Source organism: Rhineura floridana, chromosome 19, assembly GCF_030035675.1.
Source record: "Rhineura floridana isolate rRhiFlo1 chromosome 19, rRhiFlo1.hap2, whole genome shotgun sequence".
Classification (NCBI taxonomy): Eukaryota; Metazoa; Chordata; class Lepidosauria; order Squamata; family Rhineuridae; genus Rhineura; species Rhineura floridana.
In genome coordinates, this window is record NC_084498.1 from 118,276 (window position 1) to 144,924 (window position 26,649).

A 26,649-nucleotide genomic window follows, 5' to 3' on the forward strand; every position below is an offset into this window, starting at 1 on the left:
GCACCCCTCTGCTTGGAAACCTCCAGCCCACCACTGCCCAAGGCAGCCTGTTCAATTGGCAGACAGATTCTATTGCTAGACATTCCTCCTAATGCTTAGGCAAAAATCTGTTTCCCTGCAGTTTCCATCCTTTGCAGCAGCAGCTAACTCTTCCTTCTCTCTATTTGTGAAGGCACCACAGGTTCTGTGTTCAAGCGTGCACAAAGGCAGTTGTTACTAAAAGTGGCACACATCCAACCCCTTACATGGCGCTAATGGGAAGGCCAAAGAACAGCCTGGCAGTCAGTTTTGGCTGGTATTCCAGGGAGCACGTTTCAGCAGTCCCTTTCACCAACCATCCACACTGGCTTGGTCTTGCCAGCAGCAGCCAGAGCGGGAAAGGCGAAAGAGTAGACATCAGTTATTTCCTCCTGCCTCCGATGCCTTCCTCTGCACGCCTGCTCAAGCTGCTGACTTACCCATTATGTGGGTGCCTCCTGCTGCCACAGCTACCTCAGGACAGCTCATGGTGGGGCTGGGAAAGAGCCCCTGGGCTTCCCCTTGCAGAAAGTCCACCGGCTGATCCTCTGGCAGCTCACTGTGAGCCTCTCCTGGAGCCAGGCGGAGTTGCTCTAGGTCTGCTGTTCCACGTGGCCCCACCCAAGGGTGGCTGCTGCTTCCGCCACCTCCATGGCAATCCACGGGCAGTGCCAGCTCACAGTCTCGGTTCTCAGGAATTATTGAGATGCGCTGGCCCAAGTCACACACACCTGTATAGCAGCCCGACAAGATGGAGTCCTCTGTGCATGTGTACTGCACGTTGATGGCATAGTCCTCAGCTGTGTAGCAGCCAGGTTGACTTGGCCGCCTGCTGCTGCTGGTGGTGCTGGCCACCTGCTTCTCCTCATAGAAGCAACAGGGCAAAGCCCCGTATTTCCCCCCCTCTGTCCTAATACTGTACAGACCCTGACTTCTCCCTGCCTGCGGACCACATCCTGTCCAAAGGGGTGGCCCAAGGAGCAGCGTGCCCAGCGACTCCCGGGGTGCAGGCGGAGCCTCAAAGCAGCAGGCACAAGCTTGCTCCCGGGGTCCTTTGCAGGTCTGACTTGTTTCCCCAGCTGCCCCAGGAAAGGCATCAGGTCCTCCCCCCTCAGAGACAGTGCTGGGAGGCTCCCGGGGCTCCAGAGAGGAGCTGCTGCTGTAGTTCATCTCAAGGCTGCAGTTTGAGAGCTGGTCCCCCATGGAGGTGGCCAGCACAGGCAGGCATTCCCCATCTGCCAGGTTCGGAGTGTGGGGCCCTTCCAGAAGAACCACTGCCCCTCGGTTTGCCCCACCCACTTCACCCCCCCGACAGGGACTTTTGCTGCGGTAGATGTATGGGTCATAGTCACTGCTCAAAGAGCTGCGGAAGGTGGAGCAGCTGCCATAGACGCCCTGGTTGCTGACCTCAGTACAGTCCACCATGGAGTCACTGGAGGAGCAGCGGCATTGGCCTGAGCTGCTGCTGCTGCTGCTGCTGTCGCTGCCAGGACAGTCAGCCAGGTAGCCGCTGCAGACAGACCGGTGCCCATGGTAGCAGCCGAAAGTGGAGGTGCTGCTGCTCTCCAAACGGGAGGAAGGTGCAACATGGACCACAGGAGCAAAGAGCCGCCTGCTGCTGCTGCTGCTGCCACCGCCGCCACCTGCAGTCTGGAAGGCACGGGGGGGACCTTTGGCAGCCATTCCCAGGGGCAGCTGCCCATTCTGCTCTGGGTAGCTAAGGCCTTGGAAATAGTAGTGCTGAAACATGGTCTCGTACTGGGAAAAGCAAGCTGGTTTGGAGAAGTGGTGGCTACTGAACTTGGGTCTCCGGAACGGGTGAACAGCAGGGTAGGCCCTGTGCTCCACTCCACACTGGTGGGCATTCAAAGTGTGGTCCAAGTGGATGGGCTGGTAGCTTCGGAGGAAGGCCGGCGCCTCCCCATGCCGGTCCACCGTCAAGACTGTGATGGGATTTCCGTGGGGATCCATGCTGGTCCGTGTGGGGTAAGCAGTGACCTGGCTGGCTCTGTGCACTCGGCCAGGATAATGGACTGGCAGGATCACACGTTGCTGGTGCTGGCGGCTTCGCATCTGGTGCACAATTTCCTCCTCACACACCTGGCCGGGGGCTCCCTTCTTTTGCTCTGTGAAAAAAGAGAAATGCAGAGTCAGAAAGTGCTGCTTGAGGGAGAGAGGAAGGAAGGAAGGAAAGGGGAGGGAAGGAGGTTCCTACAGCAACACAAGGCAGCAGCTGTCAAGCAGACACTCCACAGAACAACTGTGCAGAGGCCACCCAGAGAACACTTGAGAGAGGCTTTCGCATTTCCTCTTCCAATCCAGCTGTGACTCCTAATCAGCACACAGACAATGCCATGCAGCCTTCTGTATAGATGGGAGCAGGTGCCGTCTCCTCTGGACTCCGCTCCTCCCACTTCCGTGCTACATCATCCTGCAAGCAAGCACCTGAGGCACTGGACTCACCAATGATGTTGTGGCGGCAGTGGGGGCAGGTGTGATGCTGCAAGAGCCACGGGTCCACACACTTCCTGTGGAACCGATGAGCACAGGGTATGACACGCAGCTCCTGCGGAGGCAAAAATGGAAGTTGAAGAGACTTCCCAAGGCCAGAACATCGAGTTTCCTGCTACTCCGGGCTCCTTAGCGGGGCTGGTCTTTGGCTGGCCCAGGCAGTGCCACCCACACTGGGTCCGGCTGCCTGGATATTGCTTCTCACCCCAGGACAACCACACTTGCACAGTGATAAGCATCCTAAGATGCTCAGCCAGGTGCTTCCGCAAGGGCAGCCAATGGAATGAAGATGGCCAATTCCTCTCTGCCTTGCAGAACAAAACTCTCCCCATTCCCAACCCAATGAATACAGGACAAACCTTGCAAGCAGACACAAAGAGCTCTCTTCGCTGCAAAAGGAGGACATCCACTGATAGCAATGAGTGATCCCCCCACAGAGGAAATAGGGAGGCTATGTGAAGTTCTTTTATGAAAAGCAATATAGGAACTGTTAAAGCACACACATGCATCCTGGATTTGTACTATATATCTCGCAAGCTGCAGGTCAGCAGAAGGGAGAGACCATTATGCCCTTCCCCATAGTGGAAAGTCTCCTGGAGGAGGGGAAGCTTCCTCCAATAGAAAAATGCAACCCTCTCACCTCCCCATCCAGGTATTTCTCCAGGCAAATGGCACAGTCAGAGGTAGAGCTGCTGCCAAGTGTGTCCAGGGCACTGCAGCTTCCTTCACAAGGCCCTTTCAGCTTAGACTTGAACTTTCGTGTCTCCATCTTTTCCAGCGCCTGCACAGCAAGTCTGTTCATGGAATTCTACAACAGGATGAGAAAACAGGCATTTCCTGGAAGGCAGCAACAGAAATATGCTAACCCCAAAACAGCAGCCTCCACTGAACCCTGCATGCCTCTCACCCTCAGCTTCAAGTGCCAGGCCCCAGTGGTAAAGTGACGATTGGGGGAGCAGGCGTGGCATATGCGATGGAGAGAATGGGAATTACTCTCCTTCATAACTGGCAGCAGTTGGAACACCCTCCATATGCTGTTGAACCCCAGCCAGCTTCTATCAGCCCCAGCCAGCATGGCCAATGGTAAGAGATGATGGGAGTCAGAGACCAACAACATCGGGGTGGGCCCAGATGTCCCCCATCCCTGAAGCAGAGCAATACAGAACTTGTTGCCTAAAGGGAGCATTGCTCTAAGCATGGATGATCTGGTCAACACACTTCTCACTGCCATGACAGTCACCACAGATTGGGTTCCCTAGTGGGTCAAACCTCTCTCCCTCATGAGAGTGCCGACTGGAACTACCGAGGCAGCAGAGGTCATGTGGTTGTCCCTGCAAGCACCTTGGACACGGCTGCAAATGGGACCCTCTAAACAACAAGAAAGCAGAAAGGTGGCATTTGGGTGATTTGGAATTGGGAGAGGGACAGAAGTAATCAACATCAGCATATGAGGAAGGCTTTGAAATTACTAATGAGTGCACCAACAATGCCACAAACCTACCTGCACTAATTAAATCAACTTTTAACATGTGACAACATTTTCAAGCAACATTAACCTGCCACACTAAAACTTTCCAAGTACAGCATTGCATCTTTCAGCCCTTCTATAGTTCAACCACCAGGTTAAGGAGCCACTTTCTTTCAAGCCCTGCCACTGCTGCCCTAGTTGCCCCTGGGGAAGGCACTAGATGGTCAATGTGCTCTTCAGGGCACAGAACCTATTCCTTCCTTCTCTCTCTCTTTTCCCCCTCCTACTCTTAAAATCCCCCCAGTTATTTTCCCCTCTATTCGCAGCCTGCTCTCCTGTTGCAAGAGCTACATTAGGATATTACAAATGCTTCTGGAATTGCTCAAATTGCTGCTGCAAGTGCTATTGGTCGTGGAAAGGAGGGAGCCAAAAGACCTCATCTAGCCCATCAAATTGGACAACTGTATGTACCTCAGAAACCCAAGATCCACCACACAGAGCTAGAGAAAGAAGCAAAGCAAGCTTTTTCAGAAGGACTTTGGGATTCCCAGGATCAGAGTCTGGGACTAAAGAGCTTCCTGCAAGAAAGCCTGATTATGCTCAAGTGCCTGCTGCCTTCCCAAAGCAGCCCCCAAAGTAGATCTTCTCTGGAGGAAATGATTCAACCTCCCAGACGGCCAGGCAGCTCTTCCTTACCTGGCTGCGGCGCTGCTTCAGTTTGATCTTGACAAGGAGAATGAGGCAAACGAGAGACACCACCACAAAAAAGGCCAAGAAAATGCCCATGTCGAAGTATTCTGTAGGTTGCTTTGAGGCAAAAGGGATGGAGAGGGGTAGCAAGTTAGCTTTCTTCCAATACAGTTAAATATACTTGATTGTTACACTCAACGCAGACAGAGATATCTTTCAAGCAAGCAGCTGTAATCACCATTACCAATAATCATAAAATGTAAAAAAAAAAAAGGAATACTGTTGTATTGTGGAATCATCTTATTAAATATAAAAGTTCCTTACTCAGCAGGGCGATGCACTCTGTATATGACCACGTCCTTCATTTCTGAGGCTCATGGTTCCCAATTTAATTTTTCACATTAAACCTCATAAACTTATTTTTCCACCTCAGGCCACCTGTACTCTCATTCTCGCACACATGACTGCAAAAGCTTGGGTTAAGGTTTAGAGAAGGGCAGTGACTCAGTGGCAGGACACCTGCTTTGCGTGCAAACGGTCCAAGCTCAGTCTCTGACCCCTCCAGGCAGTGTTCAGAAAGACCTTCAACTCTGAAACCCTGGAGAGTCACTGCTAGGCAGCACTGATGATACAGAGCTAGATGGACCACAGTTCTGCCTCTGTGTAAAAGAGCTCCCTGTGCAAGGCCATTCCGTGTCCCAAAACCTGATGACACAGGCTTAATGCTAATTCAGTCCGTTTCTCCTCTGCAATGCGTCAGGAGGTGAAATCAAATAACTGAAAACGCATAGCAAACTTTTGCAGGACTGATTCAAGCATACTTTAAAGGGCTTTCACATTTGGAAACCTCAACTTTGCTTGGGAAGTGATATATTTATATGGAATTAGTTTTCATACGAAGGCCCTTTCAAATAACCCTTCCCTATATAGAAGCTGAGCTGCTGCAAGAGGACTTTGCCACTTGGCTTTCCTGAGTACCAACCCTTGACCTGCCCACCATGATCCAACCCTATGGACTCATTCTATGAACAGCTATGGTATATCAGGCCTCTGCTAGGATGCGATTTGTCTCTAGAGGCCCGCTGAAAACGCCGCCTCCCTGTTTCAATAGCCTCTGCCTTTGGGGCATCCACAGATAGCAATGGCCTCCTCGTTTGCACCCAACAATCAAGAGGCTTCAGACACTCCTGGAAAAAAAAAACGTTCCCATGCAGCTGTTAACTGCAAGAGCCATTTCCACAGCATGCCACCGTGAAGAAATTGCTTGGATTTTATCAGGCTCTTCTTAAAGCACAGCAGGGTTTGGTTGCTTTCGATAGAGCATTGCACTAGCAGACGATGGTCACTGAAGAATGGTTACTCGACTCAAATACGTTTCTGGAAACTCAAACTTCATGCCAGCCAGCCAGAGGTGATCACTTTATACCCAGTATTCAAATGGTAGTGCTGCCTGGTCAGAATCTGACAGCTTTAGAACTTATAGCTCAGCTTTCCCAAAAAATCTTCAAGTGATCTTGACAAGCCACATACTCTCAGATCCATTTGCATATAAGAGAAAATGAGAACTGAGGTGGAATTCTAACTCAGTGTTCTTCAACCTTGGGTCCCCAGATGTTGTCAGATGACAACGGCCATCAACCCCTGCTAGCTCAGACAATGGCACAGGGTTATGGGAGTTATAGTCCAACAACAACCCTAAGTACCCAGGAGAAGAGACAAGAGACAAATAAACATACAACAAAAAGGAAGCGGAGAATTCTGGAGCATGCTATAGTCTATTTAATTGGTGTGTGCGTCTGCTGTGGGTGGGTATAATTTTATTTTAATTGTTGCTGTTATGTGCCTTCAAGTCGATTATGATTTATGGCGACCCTATGAATCGGCAACCTCCAACAACATCTGTTATAAACCACCCTGTTCAGATCTTGTAAGTTCAGGTCTGCGGCTTCCTTTATCCAATCAATCCATCTCTTCTTTGGTCTTCCTCTTTTTCTACTCCCTTCTGTTTTTCTTAGCATTATTGTCTTTTCTAGTGAATCATGTCTTCTCATGATGTGTCCAAAGTATGATAACCTCTGTTTCACCATTTTAGCTTCTAGCGATAGTTCTGGTTTAATTTGTTCTAACACCCAATTATTTGTCTTTTTCGCTGTCCATGGTATCTGCAAAACTCTCCTCCAACACCACATTTCAAAGGAGTTGATTCTTCTCTTACCCACTATTTTCACTGTCCAACTTTCACATCCATACATAGAGATCGGGAATGCCATGGTCTGAATGATTCTGACTTTGGTGTTCAGTGATAATCTTTGCATTTGATGACTTTTTCTAGTTCTTTCATAGCTGCCCTCCCCAGTCCTAGCCTTCTTCTGATTTCTTGACTATTGTCTCCATTTTGGTTAATGACTGTGCCGAGGTATTGCTGATCCTTGACAAGTTCAATGTCCTCGTTGTCAACTTTAAAGTTACATAAATCTTCTGTTGTCATTACTTTAGTCTTTTTGACATTCTGAGTCCTGCTTTTGTGCTTTCCTCTTTAATCAGCATTCGTTTCAAATCACTACTGGTTTCTGTTAGTAGTATGGTATCGTCTGCATATCTTAAATTACTGATATTTCTCCCTCCAATTTTCACTCCTCCTTCATCTTGGTCCAATCCCACTTTCTGTATGATATGTTCTGCATATAGATTAAACAAATAGAGTGATAAAATACACCCCTGTCTCACACCCTTTCTGACTGGGAACCAATTGCTGTCTCCATACTCTGTCCTTACAGTAGCCTCTTGTCCAGAGTATAGGTTGCGCGTCAGGACAATCAATGCTGTGGCACCCCCCATTGCTTTTAAAGCATTCCAGATTGATTTTCTATTGTTTTTGGTAAACTGAAGGTTAAATACCAACACCTCAAGAGAACAACAACTAGGTATTGTCCAGACAGGCCGACGCTGAATTCCACCCCTGAATGAATATGCCCACTTCCTGACATGTTGCAAAGGTAAATGAGATCCAGGCTTGGCAAACTAACTGCAGCCCACAACTGCCCTTAACTGCCCTGATGTCTTACCGGTGGAGGCCGGTGCTGTATTCGCGCTCGTGCAACCTTCTGCTTGTTAACAATGTTCATCAGCTTAACTGCATCAGCCCCCTTCACATACACCACTGGCCGTTTCAGAGGGTCTTCCAAGCCCTGGTTCAACTAGAAGAAAATGATAGACAATCAGTCCCGGTTAATCCCTCCCCGCCCCCAATAAATCAAGCCTTTCTTCTGGCAAAGAAGCAGAGGACAGGCTGACCAAGGATGCATGGACCCCCTCCACATACTACTCTCAGCAGAGAAACAACATAGGTACAAATATTGAGGACATCCCAGCCACACACACACACACTACACTGCATACCTGATCGATTGCATCTGGGTTTTCAGACACATCAAAGATGACAGCTGTGGCCCCTCTTTGAACTGCCCGCTTGGCCTATAAGAAGTGGAAAGGGAGGGGGAGAGAGAGAGAGAGAGAGACAGAAATCAGCTCCTTGTCACTTCTCCCTCACCTATCAAGCCTTCTTCCTTCTGAGGGAAACAGCCACCTAGGGCCATGTTCCTGAGAGTGTGGGGGAGTCTGACAGATCATGAAGAAATGGGTGGCAGCAAACATTAGAAGTGGGGATGACAGATAGGGAGAAAGAATGCAGACCACCACCAAAACACACTTCAAGCCCACATTGTCTTCCCTGCTTATCAACAGCAACCAGAGAGAGAGAGAGAGAGAGAGAGAGAGAGAGGGAGAGGGAGAGGGAGAGGGAGGGAGGGAGAGGGAGAGAGAGGGGGAGAGAGAGAGAGAGAGAGAGAGAGAGAGATTCTCATTCCAACAAACCCAGCACCTTAGGATGCTGCTGTGTCTGGCTTGGCCACCAGAGGTCAGTGTCGAGATGGATAAAGAGACCCTCATTTTTGCCCAAACCACTTTATACATTCCCCCCACCACCCAAAATTTGTCAAAGGCAGATGCTTCCAAATCTGCACGCTCTCTCACACACAACACACAGAAGCCGTTACTCTTTAAAAGGAAACTCATCCTCTGCCGTGTCTTCCCCCCTTCTCCAAATGGAGGGGGGGGAACTCTTGTCTTTTATGAAGTTCTCTCCACATAAATTGTGCCCATCAATAGGTGGTGGACTACGACCTGGGAGACCAGGGTTCGAATACCCACACAGCCATGAAGCTCACTGGGTGACCTTGGGCCAGTCACTGCCTCTCAGCCTCAGAGGGAGGCAGTGGTAAACCCCCTCTGAATAGCACTTACCATGAAAACCCTATTCAGAGGGTCGCCATAAGTTGGAATCGACTTGAAGGCAGTCCATTTCCATTTTTTCCATTTCGTCCCATTGAAACTGCACACAAGTCTGACATACTTGGCAGGAGTGTTGAAAGACCAGAGATCTCTAAGCTCGTAGTTGTCACCCCCACTGCAGCCCAGAGCCCCCCTCCCCTCCCAAGACTAAACAAGACTGGCTACTTCCCAAGGGAGTCCTGGCTCTTCCCCATTCCCAGCTCTTTGGATCCGCGCTGCCAGGGCAGTTTGGCCAGCTACACCAGGGCTGATGCCAATGAATCAGACCGTTTCTCTGCTCAGAGAGACAGAAGTGCAGGGGCACCCCTTCCCACTACCACAGTCCAAAAGCTGCTGGCATTAGGAGGCACCTGGCCAGGCAGTTCCAGGACAGGAGAGCAGCAGACTTGGCCTGGCTTGTCTAGGCAGGGAGGCTCCAATCCTACATTCCAGTGTGCTCCATGCTCCATAGGTTAGCTGCAACTTGGCCTGACCTTCCAGGTTTCCCTGGCAGGAGATCAAAGCAAAGAAGCCACAAACACACCACAGAATGCCGTCTCTCCCTCCCTCCCTCCCTGTTCCATTTCCTCCTCCTCCTCCACCGCCACCGTGCTCTGCTCTTCTCTCAGATGAGCTATGAAGCCAAAGCACCACTTTGCAGAGCAGGCTGGAGCCTCATCTCTGCCTGCCTGCCCTCTTCATGCAACCTGAAGGGGGGGGACAACACAGGTGGCTGCCTGCCCCACCAGGAGTGCTCCCTCCCCTTCTTTGCAGGATAATTAAAGTAGTTCAGCCTTTGAAAGTTTCCTCTCCGAAGCTGAGTCACAGCCCCTCATCATTAGTGCCAGGAAGAGATGGGGAAACAAGAAGCTGAATCCCTCTCACTGGGGGGGGGGGGGGAGGGAGGGGAGGGAGAGGGGGCATTTATGCGTAAAGATGCAAATATAGAAATAATGCCTCTATATAGAAATATAGTCCTTCTCATCAAAGAGGAAAAGAACATAGCCAGGTGAGCTGTTTCAATCTGCTGTCCAGGTGCCTCTGCATTCTTAGGGATCTAGACAAAGGACAGGCTGCTTCTCCAGATGAAGGTTCACTGGATATTGCCGCATTCCCTCCTCTTTTAAAATCATAATTGTGGAGTTCCACTTCAGAGCAGGGGGTGGGGGCCAGCTGGACTCAGGCCTGCCATGCTGACTGACTGACACCCTCCTCCACTGGATAGAGATGGTACCCCTTGCAAAGGCAGAATCTAATCCCCAATTGCTCAGCCAATGAGAAGGGGAAAGAGGAGACTGAATGAATGAATGAAACTTTATTTTTACCCCGCCCTTTTTCCAAACTGGAACTCAGAGCGGCTTACAAATAAAACTAAAGGTAAAGGTAAAGGTGTCCCCGCACTTGTAGTGCGAGTTGTTTCCGACTCTTAGGGTGATGTCTTGCGACGTTTACTAGGCAGACCATATATATGGGGTGGGATTGCCAGTTCCGTCCCGGCCTTTCTTTACCCCCCAGCATATGCTGGGTACTCATTTTACCGACCACGGATGGATGGAAGGCTGAGTGGACCTCGACCCCTTTTACCGGAGATTCGACTTCCTCCTTTCACTGGAATCGAACTCCGGCCGTGAGCAGAGCTTCGGCTGCGTTACCGCCGCTTACCACTCTGCACCACGGAGGATCTTACACAAATAAAACTACATCTAGTTAAAAACATACAAAAATATACAATTAAGATACAATTAAACTATACGCAACCTTAAAACCATGAAACAGGCACTTAAAATACTAAAAAAAAAATTTAAAAGAATACAAATAACAGCATAAAACAATAAACAAACCTTGTAGAGCCCAATCCTAAACACCTTCTATCTCAACTTAACCTCTGAGCAACTTAACCTCTGCCAGAAGCAAAGTGCCAAATATCAGTGGGTCGTCATCTTTGTGTGCAAGCACAATGTTCCACTGGGGGCTTTGTGAGGGAGGCCCAGAGCTGACACCGCAGCTAAGACTGAGTTGAGAAGCAGTTTTTCTTCTGTCTTGGGGGACTACAAGCCAGTGCACACAGCACAGCAAATGCATCTGTTGCTCATCTCCCAGGGAGCGCTGGACCATTTGAAAGAGGACGCAGCCAGTTACAGGGCTCACTAGGAGGCATGGGCCATATGTGCAGTGATGTACGAATCAGCCCCGCCAGGCGGATGCAAATCAACTGCCATTTTTCTCCCCTTTTATGACTGCTTGAGCTTTTTACTTCTGAGATGAGAGGGAGGGAGGGAGGGAGGGAGGGAGGGAAAAGGAGCCACGAGCTGCCCTCAACCCCATCTGAAGCCACATTCTGTGCAGCGCTGGTCCTGGGTCCTGATGGCCCCAAGTGTGTTGCCCTTGCTCAGCATTGCACATATTCTAAGCTTCCAAAACCCCGCAGCTCTCGCTGCAGGATCAGGACCACCCTGGCAGCCAAGGGCCTGTCCATAAGACCATCAATAACATGGCACTGACCATGATCAGCTCATTCTGTACGCTCAGGAATGGTCAAAGGATCAGGCCCCTCCTTATTGCTCCTTAGAACTACAAGGGCACCCTAGGAGGGCACAACTTTGTTTCACTTAAATGGCCAGCTCCATAATACTGAAGATGAGCGGGGGGGGATAGTGTGGCAGGATGTATGACACAGGGAGAGAGTCTACTCATGGATAGATGGGGGTGGGGGAGTGTCCAGGGAAACATGCCTGAGGAATGGGTGGGTGAAGTAAGCGAGGGCATCAGGGCCAGGCTGGCACCTCATGGCCCTTCCCATACAACTTGTGTTTCATTCTTTTCAGCCTGGGATATCACGTCCATCAACACTCCTCCTTTGCAGCCTCCACAAGAGAGTCCAAGCTCCTGATTTCAATTCCTCCACTCCAAGAGATCCTGATCTTTCTTGGGTGCTCTCAATGTGGCATCAGTCACAATACTGACCATAACATGCTCCTACTCACTAAAACACTGTTTTTTTACCTTTTTGTTTTAAAGGAGACCACTGGGACTAACTTCAACACTGACTTCAGGAGATTTTCATGGATTCCCTTTTTCTCCTTCCAACCTTTGCTTCTTCTTTAACCATCTCCTGACTGTGAAGAGGAAGAAATTCTGTTTTGCTGACTATGGTGCTCCAAGCAACATTATCCTTGTTAAGAGCTATGGGTGTGCATCTGTGCATCTAGGAACCATAGTAAGGATGACAAGTCAAGGAGATGCCCTCATGCCAAGCATTATATCTGTCTTGCTATAGCCTAGTGTTTCCTCAGCAAAAGGAATCCTCCTCCTCACCACCCCCTCATCTGATCCCTCCCTGCATAGATTCCTGGGAAATGTGTTTCCTGCCTTTTGCTGCCATCTAGCAAACCTGCTACAGGTCAAGCCTGGCTTTAAGGGAGTCTCGCAGAGCTGCTGTTCTCTAGATGTCTTATGGTGGCAGGTCAAACTATCCCACATCCTATGTTAGCATGTTGTTTCATTCCAAAAGAAGAATTCTTATTACAAAGCAAAACTGGAAACTTCTCTCCACACAAGCAGAGACAGAACTGTACAGCAGAGGCCTCGGGGTAAGGATTATAGAAAAACAAAAACAGAAACCCTTCCACCTCTAATTAGGGGTCTTCGTTTGCCAAAGCCATTCCACAGCAGGACGACTTAGATTCAAGCCGTTGCTTGGAGAACGTCTCCCAGCAGGTCGGCTCCTTCGGGCAGCCTCCTCTGAGCCAACATTTCTGGTTACTGAGAGGCAAACTGCTTGTGGATTGTTTTCACTGGCCTTGCTTTGCAGCCAGCCTGAAGAACAGTGAGAGAAAAAACTCTACTGGGAAAACCAGTCCCGCTTCTCCTGCGCACTTTCTAGCGTGAGGAATTACAACTTTGGAGTTCTGTTCTTTTCCCCTCTTGGAGGCATCCATGTTTTCAGCTGGGTTCTTGCACTCTGCCAGCAATGGCAATCTGCCTGGAGTCCAGCCCCCTCACCAGACCCAGCTCCTCGTCATCGACACTGTGGTGCTGGTGGCTGCAGCCTCTGCAGCTCACAACAGGAGCTCTAACTTGCAAGAGGTTAACCACTGCCAGTAAACAGCCAGGCATGCAGGCAGTATGACAGTCCCAGGTTGGGCTGCAAGCTTCAGAACCAGTCTCCGATCTTCTTCTTATTCCATGAGAAGGCTTGGGATCTCCAGCACGTCCAGGACAGCTCTGGAGCGTATGTTTCTGAGAGTTTTCTGAGATGAGAGCTTCAGATCCATTCCCATACACAAATGAAGCAGCCTGTCCAGAGGCCCCTTGGAAAACACATATGGTTTTTAAGTAGCAATTCCTAATATATCAGGGCTACCTCCATACCTGAACATCCTGGCAAAAAGGAAAGAGACAGAGACTGCTGGATAATTCCACTGGCTTTGCTTGTGAAGGAAGCAAAGAACCAACAAGTAGGAAAGGGTAGGGGGGTCTCCTTTTGACCTTGCTGGTAGCTCGTGTTCTGTATGGGACTGCATCTCAGTCCTGCCCTGGAATCCAAGGACACCAGAGATCCCTTGAGCTTCCTGCTCACTTTTACACAAACCTCCCAGTAGGCCCATTGAAAATGTGCTATGTTATGGTTTATGTATATACCATTTTTGGGCCCAGAGGCCGCATAAGTGATGAACAGCATATTAATACACACACACCAAAAAAAACCATCACACAATAACAATCCAATAAACACAACAAATTAATCAAACCAATATAAAATAGTAAAATCACCAAATACAGACCAATCACATTTGTGAGCTGCATTCATGCTCTCACTACAGACATGCAAGTACCTAACATTCCCCCTCTCACTTGGTAGCCAGGTTAATTCACCTGCCCACCAGCTGCTCAAACTCTTGCTTAGGAGCAAGCCCATCCACAACCAATCATCCATGGGGGAGTGTCCTCTCCCTCATCATACCCAGAAGGAGAAATTCCCTTTCCTGTTGTACCCTTCAGGGTGACCCCACTAGTGGAAACCCCACTGCCAATAGTGGACAAGAGGCTGCCCTTGAAAACAGTCCGGGAACACATTGCATAGCTAGTAGTAGTTGTGGCAAAATGTCAGAGGCTTGCTTGCTTGTGGCCACTGACTGAGCTTCAGCTGGAGAGGGCACAACATGAAGAAGGGCCTCTTTTGATTACCTTTGGGCACAAGTAACTACATACTGGAGGAGGTGTTCTGTTTGGTACTGAGGTCCCAAGTCAAAACCAGCACCTTGAATTGGGACCGGAAATGCATCAGAAGCCAGTATCACTGCCATATTTTGTTGGTGGAGAAAAGCTCCTTCTTCACCAGCATCACTGCCGCTAAGCAGGCACAATAATGATAACATACCAGTGTTTGGTTGTGTTTGCTCCAAGTTTTCCTCCCCTTGTGTTCTAGGCACCTCCCAGCTTGCTCCACTGCCCACAGCTTGGGCATATAGCAAGAGGCTGCAAGGGCTGTGCCAAGCAGGAGAGGTCACTTGGGAGTCTTCAAGTCAGTGACCAGGCCATCTATGCATTCCACAAATCAACCAGGGCTTCTAAAGGAGTGGTTGCCACACCAGCAGGAAAATGCCCTAGGGCCCTCTGGAATCCATCAGTCCATCAGCCTCCAAGGACAGACCAGTCTAATAGGTCCCCCACACTTGCAGAGAGAAACAGCTGCCATAAGTCTGAATCTCCACAGGAAGCTGACCACGACAAGGGAGATGTTGTACAATCCCCCACCTTCAGACCACTATCTTCCTACTCAGTAGAGATAACCAAGTCTAGTTTATGTCTAGTCTAGTCATGTGTTAGGATGACCCCTTGGTTGTCTTGGAGGCCATCAAGTTCTGGGCTGCTCCAGATCCAGTGGCCTCAAAATGGATATTGACATCCCCCGCGACAACCATCCTGAGGGTCCTTATTAACACCAGGACACCTCCATCAGCTCAGAGCAGGAGATTGCTGGGCAGAGTGGTGGGTACACCAGTAGAATCCCCAATCTACCCCGCCCACCCAAACAAAGGTTCAAACTCTCCAAACTGGCACTTGCCCAGACAGGAGCAGGGGGGGGAGGGGAGAGAGACAGAGAGAGAGAGAGTTCCTATAGACCACAGCAATGCCCTCTCCCTGCCCTGGGAGGGGCTACACACTATCACCACTCTACCACCCAAGTCTTGGCAATACATGCCAGGTCTGCCTCTTCATCAATCAAGCTGAGAACGAGGGAGATTTTGCTATGAGCTGACCTGGCATTCAACATGAGCACCAAGCCAGCTCAAGGAGCAGACTAATAAGGCAATTTCAGGGCCCCAGATTGCAGGAGCAACAGCGATATCTAATTTGCATTTTCCTTAACTGGCCTATCAACCTCCCAAGACCACACATTCCCATCCCTGTAAACTGACCGCTTACCAGCTTCCCCAGGCACATAGTTAAAAGTCTCTGCTAAACAAAATTGGCAGTTGAAAAACTCCCCATATCCTCCTATGGCCTTCAGATGCTCACACACACATACACTCCCAAAAATGGATAAGACCACCCTCACAAATATCAGGGGAAATTTAAAAAACTAAACTAAACCCATGATATCCAATTTTCACTTTGTCCCCAAAAACTGACACCCCAAGAGTGGCCAGTAAAAGCATCCCTTTCTATTAGTGGGGTAGCCCTCATCCTCATTTCACCCCACCCCCACCCACCACAGGGGCTGCCTAGCCTGGCTGAGCAAGATATCAACTTCATACACACACTGAGACACATGCAAGTGTCCACCAGGGTGACCTCTCCTGCCAGTTGACGACACCATCTGCAACCTCCATGCTCACTCTTGACACTTTGCTACTTCTTCAGTCCCCTGATCCAACTGCATCAAGTATAGAACGAATGGAAGAGAACGCATCTTCACACAGAGCAGAGTTATCCTACAGAACTCACAGCTATGGAATATTGTGACAGTTATGAGCAATGTTTGAAAAGAAAATCAGGAAAGGCATTTGAGCTTGCTCTCACTTCCAGACACAGATTCAAAGGGAAATGTGATGCTACAAGCCCTCTGGTGACCACAAATAGGCCCCAGTTCCCCTCTGACAAATACATTCCACAAATTAAACTCATCTGCATCAAAGGCTGCCCGGGGGGGGGATCCTTGGGACAAGCAGGCACCAGATTCTTACCCCCACCCCCATCTCACACCCTGCTCCAGTCAGTCTATTCAGGGTTTCATTTTTTTAAAGGACCAAGATGGCAAAGTGGAAGATGTACAACACACCTTCCTCGGGAATTATGAGGAGTAGAGACATGCCTAAACAGGACAGTGGGGTATTTCCAGTTACTGGGCTACATCATAGACACTGGGAAATAACCAGACTGGTCCACCTAAGGAAAGCCTCCTATTTCCCCACAGCTGACAGCCAGATACCCCAAAAGGAAGCCCACAAGCCAAGCATGAAGACTCTCCTCTTCCATTCAAAGATAGATTGCCCGTGAACATGGAGGTTCCACACAGCCATTGATAGAGCTGCTCTTCCCCTCCACGTTCTCCTTTAGGGTTGTGGGCTTCCCAGAGGCTCAGCCTTAGTAGCCATTGTGAAAACAGGGTGCTGAACTACACAGGCCTTTGGCTTTTGCTCTTATGGGGCCATCTACCCCATCTTGTGGAAGAAAATTCCATAAGCTTATCATAAGTTACATGAGGAACAGCTTTGTTTGGCCTCTCCTGCATCTGCTATCCATCAACTTCACTGGGTGATGCCAAGTGATCTGAGCAAGGTAGAGAAAGTTCTCTCCAGTCACTCTTTTTGCAACATACATAATTTCATAAGCCTCCACTATTATCTCCCACTTTCATTATATTTTTTCTAAACTAAAAAGCCCCAGATCCTTACCATGTGGAGAACCCCTTATTCATTTTGGTTGCCTCTTTCTGCACCTTTCCCAGTTGTAACAATATCATTTCTGAGATGGAACAAACAGGATAAGTCTAGATTTTCTAAAAAGGCATTACAGTTTGGACAGATCCTTTTTGAGCTTCTCACAATCGTCTTGAAAAATTTAGTATCATCGGCAAACTTGGCCACCTCACGGCTCACCCCTAACCTTGAATCGATCATGAACAAGTTAGAAAGCACAAGTCCCAATATCGATCCTTGAGGGACTCCACTTTCTACATCCCATTTATTCCTACTCTCTGCTTCCTGTTCCTTAACCAGTTTCTCATCCGTAAGAGGACTTATGGCTGCTAAGTTTACTCAGGAGTCTTTGGTGAAGTACTTTATCAAAACATAACATGAGAACATGAAGAAGAACCTGCTGGATCATGCCACTCTAGTCCAGCATCCTGTTCCCACATTGGCCAACCCAATCCCTGCAGAAAAGCCCACAATCAGAACCTGAATGCAACAGCACTCTCCTGTTCTGTGCTTTCCAGCAAGTGGCATTCCGAAGCATACTGCCTCCGCTGGTGGACGCAGAGCAAAGCCATCGTGGTTCATAGCCACTGACAGCTTTTTGAAAGACTAAGTACACAATGTCAGCTAGATCACTTCTATCTATAACACTCTCAAAAAACTCTAAAAGGGTTAGTGAAGCAGGACGTCACTTTGCAGAAGCCATATTAAGTCTTCGTTAGCATTGCTTATTCTCTATTATGCTTAAGAATTCTATCTTTAGTAATGCTTTCTACTCACCAACTTACCCAGAACAGACTCTAGCCAACAGCTAATCCTCTCCCCTTCCCCCCCCCCGATTCCTTTTTAAAAATTGGTTATATTGGCTAACTTCCAACAAGGTCAACTTTAGTGAATTTCACAAATGAGTTTTTTGTCATCTAATGCCTGTGACTTGTTAATTTTGATTTCTTTATATATTAGCCTAACCCTGACTCCTAGAAAACTTAGCAAGTTTGCAATGACTAAAACCACAGAAGAGGGAAATCACATCAAGATTCCCTTTTGAGCAGTTTTATAACACTGGTCAACACTAATTTTATTGCCAATGATGTTTGATCGATTTTAGGGTAACTTTGTGTCGCTGATTCCGAATATGGCATCGGTTTTGCTAGATTGGCTCTAATTTTTGGATAATGGATGCCCCCATTGAAAAACATAACAAATTCAAAAAATTTAATGGTCAGGCATAGCCTACCCACAAATGACATGGAAACTGTCTCAAATCATACAAAAGTAAACACATGAAATACCTAACGGCATTGTATTCAGTACAATAACATTAAAACAAAGTAAGCTGATTCAGATAATCACAATTAATGCATAGAAAAACGCTGTGTGTACGATTTTCTTTTATGTGGGGCATCAGGACAATCACGTTGGAGGCTCCAGCAGTAGTCTGCCATCATGTGTCTGTCCCATCTGCCTTGATACCTTTCCTCCATCACCTTTATAGCCTGATGGAACCTCTCCCTTTGTTCCTCACTAAAATCACCAAGATTATCCGGAAATCTGTCTAAGTGGCTATGAAGATAGTGTACCTTTATGCTCATATTAGTACCCAAATGTTTAAAGTTAGCGAGCATGTTTTGCACCAATTCTTCATAATTGTCTGCTTTGTGGTTACCCAAGAAGTTCTTGACAACTGAGACATAACTGCACCAGGCAGAAGCTTCAACATCATTCATAAATTTAGTGAAATTCAAATCATTGATGAGTTTACGAATTTTAGGACCATCAAAGATTCCTGCTTTTAGTTTTTCCATAGTCAGTCCAAGGAACCATCTACAAATGTATCTGAAGCAATCACCATCTTTATCCAAGGCCTTAACAAATTGCTTCATCAGTCCAAGCTTGATATGGAGTGGTGGGAGAATGATTTTTTCTCTGACAACCAATGGATTGTTAATGATGTTCGCTGCACCTACAGTCATGTGTTCCCTTGAAGGCCATGTCACTTTTTTCCAATGATCTCGCTTTGCCCTACTATCCCACAAGCAGATGAAACAAGGGTACTCTGTGTATCCACTTTGCTGCCCAAGCAAGAAGATCACCATCTTTAGATCAACACAAATAGACCACTGGTGCTCATCATAGCAGAGCTTCTGCAAGACCATTTTGATATTTTCATATTCTTCTTTAAGTTTTGTTGAGTGAGCAATTGGAAGAGATGCATAGCAGATACCATTGTGCAATAAAACACATTTCAAGCTTCTGATGGAGCTGTCTATAAGAAGCCGCCAATCTTCTGGTCGATATTCCGGTAGTCCCATTTGGAGAAGAAGTCCAGGAATGTTATTGCAGTATACAAGTTCTTCATCTTGGCTGAAGTATGGAATAAGTCCCTCCTCTCTTGTCCGATAAGCTGTTATGTTAGCTTCCGGCTATAGACAGTTCTTTTCCATTAGCCTGGATGCTAAAAGTTCAGATGCTTGCTTTGACAGACTGAGGTCTCGTATCAGATAATTGAGTTCCTTTTGGGAGAACTGCTCAGGTGTTGAAAAGCTTTCTTCATATCCACTTCCAGGGCTACCACCTGTGCTACACTCCATGTCCAGCATTTCTTCAACATCTGACAATGGAAGGTCAGGCAGTGAGGTAAACACTGGTATGGGAACGTCTTCGCTGTGTGGCACAGGTCGCCTTGCTGAGTCCAAATCAGGATACTCCCACTTATGTTTCTTGTAGCGATTGAAGCCTTTCACATTCACAACACAAAAATAACAATCATCGTGATGGTTTTGCTGCTCTCTCCACACCATAGGCACACCAAAGTTTAAACGTTTCCTTTCTCCATTTTTCCACTGTAGTAGGCACTCTACACAGGTTTTGCAAACCTTATGGGGAGCCCAAAACTTATCTTGATCTCCAAGCTTCACTCCAAAATAAGCAAGATATGCTTGTTTTACAAAGTCAGTGATGTTTTTTCTTTGTTTTTGCAGAGTGTATTCGCCACCAGGGCCGGCTCCAGGAATGCGGGGGCCCTTGGGCATTAGCCTGCCCCGGGCCCCTCTGCTTCCCTTCTGCGATCCCGCGGATCGCAAGACGAGCCTCCGAACCGCCCGCCATCCTCCACTATCCCCAGCGCTTCACCTACCTTTCTCTGCTGTTCGCGCAGGGTTGCCATCAATAAAGATGGCGGCCAAGGTTTCCGTAAGGGACTGAAGCCTTTGCCGCCATCTTGGCGGGTGGTTCGGAAGCTCGTCTTGCGATCTGCAGGATCGCGGAAGGGGAGCGGAGGGCCCCCCAGGGGCTCCTAGAGCTGCGGGGCCTTCGGGCCAGTGCCCAGCCTGGACGCCCTTTGGAACCGGCCCTGTTCGCCACAAATGTAGCAGAATGCATTAGGATTGTTTAAGCAGCCTCTTCATGACAAACTCATATTCCTCTTCAAAAAAAAAAAAGTATCAATATGATATTACATGCAATGGATAAACTTGCAAAACAATGTTCAAGAGTAAAAAGACAGACCAAACCCTACTGCATACGTCAGCAGCTACAGGTCGTATTGGGGTACAATCGTCATTTGAGGGGTATCCATTATCTCAAAAACTAGAGCCAATTCGGCAAAACTAATGTCATTTTTGGATTTAGCACCCCCAAAATACTCTAAAGTAATTCCAACATCCTTGGCAACTAAAAAAAAAAAAATTTTTTGTTGGGCTGTGGATCAATGTGTGTTCAAAGGCATCAGTGACTTGGAAAGTGGGCGGGTGTGGAGGGAGATACACAACCTGAGAACAGCAGCAAAGCAAGAATGCACAATGGTCTGCAGCACCATTACTCCACAGACAAGGCCAGGTAATTCCTTCCCCCTCCCCAAAGCTGAGAACCATTCCTTAAGCATCCCAAAAGCTGCCACTTCTGTGTAGAGGTTTTGGAAAGCCTCCCATTCCTTTTGCCCAAATCTCCAGGTGAAGGCCTGGACAAAACCTAGAGAAACCAACACCCATGAAGACAAAGCTAAGAGCTCTACTCCCTTCCCTCTCAACATTAAGGCAACCGGGGGCAGGAGGGGGGTGGGGGGGAGGAGCTCCTCTTTGAAGCAGCCGACACTAAACGCTTCTCCCAGTGACCATGGAAAGGGGCTCAGTGGGTTCCCAGCCTGAGAACCAAGAGGAACAGCAGATGCTGCCTCCACCGTGGCTCAAAACAACCCCTCCCATCCCACCATGAAAAGACAGGGGTGAAGATGACAGAAAGGGCACATTTGGCCTGGCCTGGCATGAAAGGAATGGCCTCTTGGTAGGTAATTCCAGCCAGATTCAGACTAGGGCTCCTGCTCTTCCCCTTCTGCCTTCCCCCCATTCCCACCCCCCAGCTCTATTCAGAAGATCATCAGATCAGTCAAGAATGGCCCTTGAGCTGCCTGCCTTGAGCAGCACCTCAGACGATCAAAGGAACATGGAAGTCAAGGCAGCCACCAAACCCCTTTCCCAATCAGCTCTGGCCTGGCAAACACTTCTGCAGCCACCCTTCCAGTTCAGCCACACCCTCAGACCTGCCACAGTGCCAGCAGACCCAAGTCACCTCCTTTCTCCCCACTGGACTCCGTCTTTGCATGGAGAGAATGGCAAGATGCAAATGCTGAAAGGGAAGTGAAAGGTGCATGTCTTGTAGCTCAGTTGGCCAACTGTCCCTTCCGAAGGAGAGGGAGAACGCTCACTCCACTGGGAAAGGATGGCCCTCCTGCACAGGCAGAAAGCATCCATGGGGGGTGCCCAGTTCCACAGAGTGGAGGCACAGCAGGCGCAGCCTGTGGAAAAGTGGTAGAAGCATCAGTCGCAGCCAATAGTTTTCTTTGTTTGACTGCCTCCTAGTTTGATGTTCCCTGCCACTAACTTCTGCTGTATTCCTTTTGTTGCATTAGATGTGGACCAGGGTGGATCGAGAATGTGTCTTGGCCTGGACAGGGAAGCAATGGGAGTGAGGCTGCCATCCCTGAGAGGGCAGGTGGGGGAGATATGGTGGGGGGCGAAGATATACAGGTTTAGGGTTACGGACCCTAATCACATCAAAGCCCTTGCCCCCTCTGCTTTGCCCGCTTGTGTTTCGGAACTTTGGGATGCCGGTCAGCCAAACTCCTGGCCTTGTAGTGGTGCTGTTAAATGCCAGGTCTGCCCAAAATAAAACATCTATCATCCACAATTTGGTCGTAGATGAGGGGGCAGGCTTGTCATGTGTAACTGAGGCCTGGACGGATGAGCTCAGTGGTCCAGGGCTAACCCAGCTGTGCTCAGTGCAGCACCATTCCAGGTGAGAGGGATGGGGACGGGGAGTTGCAATCATCCATAAAATCCCATCTCCCTCACCAGGAGACCTATCTGCACTGGGTCTGCGTCTGAGGGATTGTTTGTGGTGTTGGGCCAGGGAGACAGAATGGGGATGTTGTTAAGGTACCATCCACCCTACTGTGCCACAACCTCCCTCACTTAGCTGGCAGAGGTAATCTTGGATGTGGTGTTGGAGAACCCTTTCACGGTGGTGTTGGGGGACTTCAATATCCATGCTGAGGCTGCCTCAAATGGGCCACCTCGGGACTTCATGACCTCCATGACAGCCATGCAGCTGTCTCAGTGCTTCAGTGGCCCAACACACACGGCCAGGAATACCCTCGACCTGGTCTCTGCCACAGAGCAGATTGGTAATTGGGGGACTCACCGTGAGTCCGTTGTGATAGATGGACCATTCCCTGGGAAGGTTTGGGCTGAATGTAGCTGCTCCACTTTGCAAGGCTGGGGGCCCCACTGAGATGGTCCGTCCTCAGAGACATATGGAATCTGATGGCCTCCTGAATGCTCTGGGGGATTTTCCAGCTGATATGGCTGGTGCTCCTGTTGAGGCTATTGCCTCTTTATGTAATGGTGAGATATGTAGAACCATCAACATGATTGCTCCTGAGTGCCCCCGCTGTTCATGTGGAGCATGTAGGTCACCTTGGTACTCCAGTGATCTGTGTGTGATGAAACAGGAGGCTCGGCAGTTAAAGCGCAGGCACGTAAATCTCAGTGCGAACCTGACCAAACATGGGTAAAGTTGCAGTATCATGCCACCCACATGGCGGTGGTGACGGCGAACAAAACTTACTTCCCCAAAACCATTATGCCCGCAAGCAGCCGTCTAGCAGAGCTTTTCCAAGAAGTGAATGGGCTTTTGTCATCTGGCCAAGAGAGCATTGCTCTGACACCCTGAGAGGCCTGCTGTAACAACTTTGCAAGGCACTTTAGGAACAGAATAACTCTGATTCGGACAGATGCCACAGTTAGAGCAAGGCCAATAGAGGCATCCAGAGCACCGTCTGTTCCACTTGTACTGGATCAGTTTCTATTATTGGGGCCTGAGGATATGGCCAAGCTGCTTGAAGAAGTGCGGCCGACCACCTGCCCCTTCGTCCCTTGCCCATCTTGGCTTCTTACAACTAGCCACGGGAGATTGACTGGGTGGTCCAGGGAGTGATTAATGCTTCACTGGAGGAGGGGGAAGTACCATTTGCCTTGAAGGAGGAGGTGGTGCATCCCCTCCTTAAGAGGACCCAGAAGTGCTAAACTATCACCCACTGGCAAATATCCCCTTTTTGGGCAAAGTGCTGGAGAAGGTGGAGGCGGTCCAGCTTTAAGAGTGCCTGAGAAAACGGATTACTCGGATCCATTCTAGTCTGGCTTCAGGCCTGCCTGTGGCACTGAAACTGCCCTGGTTGCCCTGGTTGATGACATCTGTCAGGAGAGAGATAGTGGGACTGCAACCCTGCTCATTCTCTTTGATCTCTTAGTGGCTTTTGATGTTGTTTCAAGGAGTTGGAGGTTGGGGGCACTGTGCTTCAGTGGTTCCGTTCATACAAGAACCACTTCGAAAAAATAGTTATGGGAGGCTACTGTTCAGCACCATGGGAATTATCCTGTGGTGTTCCGCAGGGTTCCATCTTGTCCCCTATGCTATTTAACATCTATATGAAGCCACTGGGAGCTATCTTCAGGAGATTTGGAGTGAGGTGCCATCAATATGCAGATGACACCCAGCTCTACCTCTCTATTCCATCTGAATCAGGAGAGGCAGGTGAGGTACTGAACTGGTGCTTGGAGGCAGTGATGGGCTGGATGTGGGCCAATAAACTGAGACTAAATCCTGAAAAGACAGAGGTGTTATGTGTCCAGAGTTCTCATGCCCAGGAAGCAGGAAGACAGCCTGTTCTGGATGGGGTTGCTCTTTCCTTGAAGGAGTAAGTTTGTAGCCTGCGGTATTCCTTTATCCAACACTGTCAGCTGGAGGTTCAGGTGGCTTCCGTGGCTAGGAGTGCCTTTTTACAGCTCCGGCTGGTTCACCAGCTTCGGCCCCTTTTGGACAGAGAAGACTTGGCCATAGTGCCCCATTGCTCTGATAACTTCCAGACTGGATTATTACAAAGTGCTCTCCGTGGGGCTTTCCTTGGAGACAACTTGGAACCTTCAACTGGTCCAAAATACAGCAGCCAGATTACTAGCTGGGGTTCCCTTTAGAACTCAGATAACCCTTGTTTTAAAACAGCTGCATTGATTGCCAGTTCATTTCCAGGCCCAGTTCAAGGTGCTCACATTATTGTTTAAAGCCCTCAATGACTTAGGTCCCAAACATCTGAAAGATCGCCTCTTCTACAGACCGTTTCGGGAGTTAAGATCAGCAGAGGGGGCCCTTTTGGTACTTCCGCCACCCTTGGAAACTCAAGGGGTGGTGAGAGGGCCTTCTCTGTGGCAGCCCCTAAGCTGTGGAACTCTCTCCCCACAGAAGTGCGTCTGGCAACTTCTCTGTACAACTTTTGGAGAATGCTGAAGACGCACTTCTTTACCCTTGCTTTTGTCACCTGAGATGTATATACAAAAATAGGTAATGTATTTGGTTGGGACTGATGGGTCAGCCTGACACTGTTTTAACTTTTTTATCTTTTTTATCTTTTATTTTTATCTTTTAAGTTCTTTTATTCTCACTTTCTTATATGTGTATGCACATATATACATGTATGTATGTTTGTATGTGTATGCATAATGCATTTTAATAGTATTTTAATAGTATTTTATGCATTTTAATTTACTGTATTGTTTTGTGTTTTTATTGTGTATTTTATTATATATGTGTGCAATTTTATTGTAGCCACCTTGAGTGCCCTATTGCAGGGTAGAAGGGAGAGATAGAAATATTTTAAATAAATAAATAAATAAATAAATAAAGGGAAGTAGCAGCTTTCCATGGCCATCAGAAAACTGTTGCATAGCCTCTTCCCACAGCAGAAGAGCAAAAAGTTCAAAGGAAATTATCCCAGGAGGAATGGGAATCAATTTCAGCATGGCAGTCCTCAAGCAATCTAACGTAAGGCCCAGAATCTGCACCTTGTCGCTGAACATTTATAGATCCAGTGGCCAATTGCCCATTTAGCCTGTGCCACCCACAATGAACCTAAAAGTTATTTGGCTTTGCAGCAGCTGGTACTCAGTGAAGTCCCTCTATGATCTGAAGGGTGAGCAGCACCTCAAGAGCTCACAACAGTCTGGAAGCACGTCCTGGATAAGGGGTAACTAGGAGCAAGCCCTGAAGCACAGCTTAGCAGTAGCGGCAGCAGCAACAGCCTCCCTTCCTCTCGGATCATGTTTACCAGATTCACATCTACCTGGAAGTCAACCAGCACCACAGAGACACCAAAGAAAAGTGTTCCTGGCAGCACAAATGGTGTGCTGCAAACACATTGCCTTGTGCTTCATTAGGGATTGTCTCCTTACCTTGCCCAGAACAGTCAGGCAGGGCTTGGGTTCCAGCTCAGGCTGCTCCAACTTCACCACTCCAACCCAGCCATACTCGTACAAATCCTCTTCATCATTGCTATTGCAGAGTCCCAAAGGATGCATCTAGGAGAGAAAGAGGAAGGGGAAGCCTCCATGAAGCAGACAAATAGGTTCTCAAACACCAACAATTCAAAACACCAACAATATTTGCTGTCTCCATCACGAGGTCACCACCACCAGGGTCCCCTCGCAACACATATACTGCTCCTCAGGTTCAACAGTATAGTCCTTCTTAAGGTATCATTTCACACGCTGAACTGAACACAACACAACTCCAGACAGGCCTCACAGCCTGCTCCCATGAATGCAACAGCAAAATGTAGCCTGCTGGACATCTTTGTTAAGTAAACAGGAAGAAGGTACCAATGCTTCTATGCTATAGTTATCACAGAGACTGAATGAAGGTGAACAGCACTAGAGTGTGTATGTTTAATATTAAAAAATCCAAGCTTTTGTGCATATAGTTCTGGAACAAAGCAGTAAAAGCAAAATGTTAAGAAATGCAACTGCGGGTGCCATCATAAACATCCCATTGGCAGGAATAAGCAAACTGGTCCCTGACCATCCTTCCTTTCATACATCTCAGCAAAACAATCCTCATTCTCTGTGCTTCTTCCCTTTCAGAAGAAATGTCAAATGCTTGTCTGCCTTTGCTTGCTTCCTCCTCATGTTCTGAACCAGCCTCATTCACAGTATCCAAAGACAAGGTGTACGACTGCAATAAATTTAACAGAGGTGGGGGTGGGGTGGGGGGTGGGGTGGAGACATCATTTCCGTCTCATCAGCTTTCCCAGAGGATCTTTCTAGAATCCTCATTACCTGCTTGCAGTTCTTTTGTGAGTGGAATTGCACAGAAATAACAACTTCC

The 26,649-nt window shown here is 48.4% G+C and overlaps 1 protein-coding gene across 2 annotated transcripts in view; it reads right to left on the reverse strand.

Moving 5' to 3' along the window:
• The window catches only part of ZNRF3 (zinc and ring finger 3), a 98,339-nt gene that overhangs the window by 6,169 nt on the left and 65,521 nt on the right, over positions 1-26,649 (reverse strand). For both annotated transcript variants that reach the window (XM_061602697.1, XM_061602698.1), the window contains exons 2-8: positions 25,719-25,844; positions 8,087-8,161; positions 7,753-7,884; positions 4,694-4,804; positions 3,170-3,337; positions 2,482-2,584; positions 459-2,144 (exon numbers count right to left, since the gene is read on the reverse strand). In XM_061602697.1, coding sequence (XP_061458681.1) covers positions 459-2,144; positions 2,482-2,584; positions 3,170-3,337; positions 4,694-4,804; positions 7,753-7,884; positions 8,087-8,161; positions 25,719-25,844 — 2,401 coding nt within the window. The remainder of the gene's footprint in view (positions 1-458; positions 2,145-2,481; positions 2,585-3,169; positions 3,338-4,693; positions 4,805-7,752; positions 7,885-8,086; positions 8,162-25,718; positions 25,845-26,649) is intronic.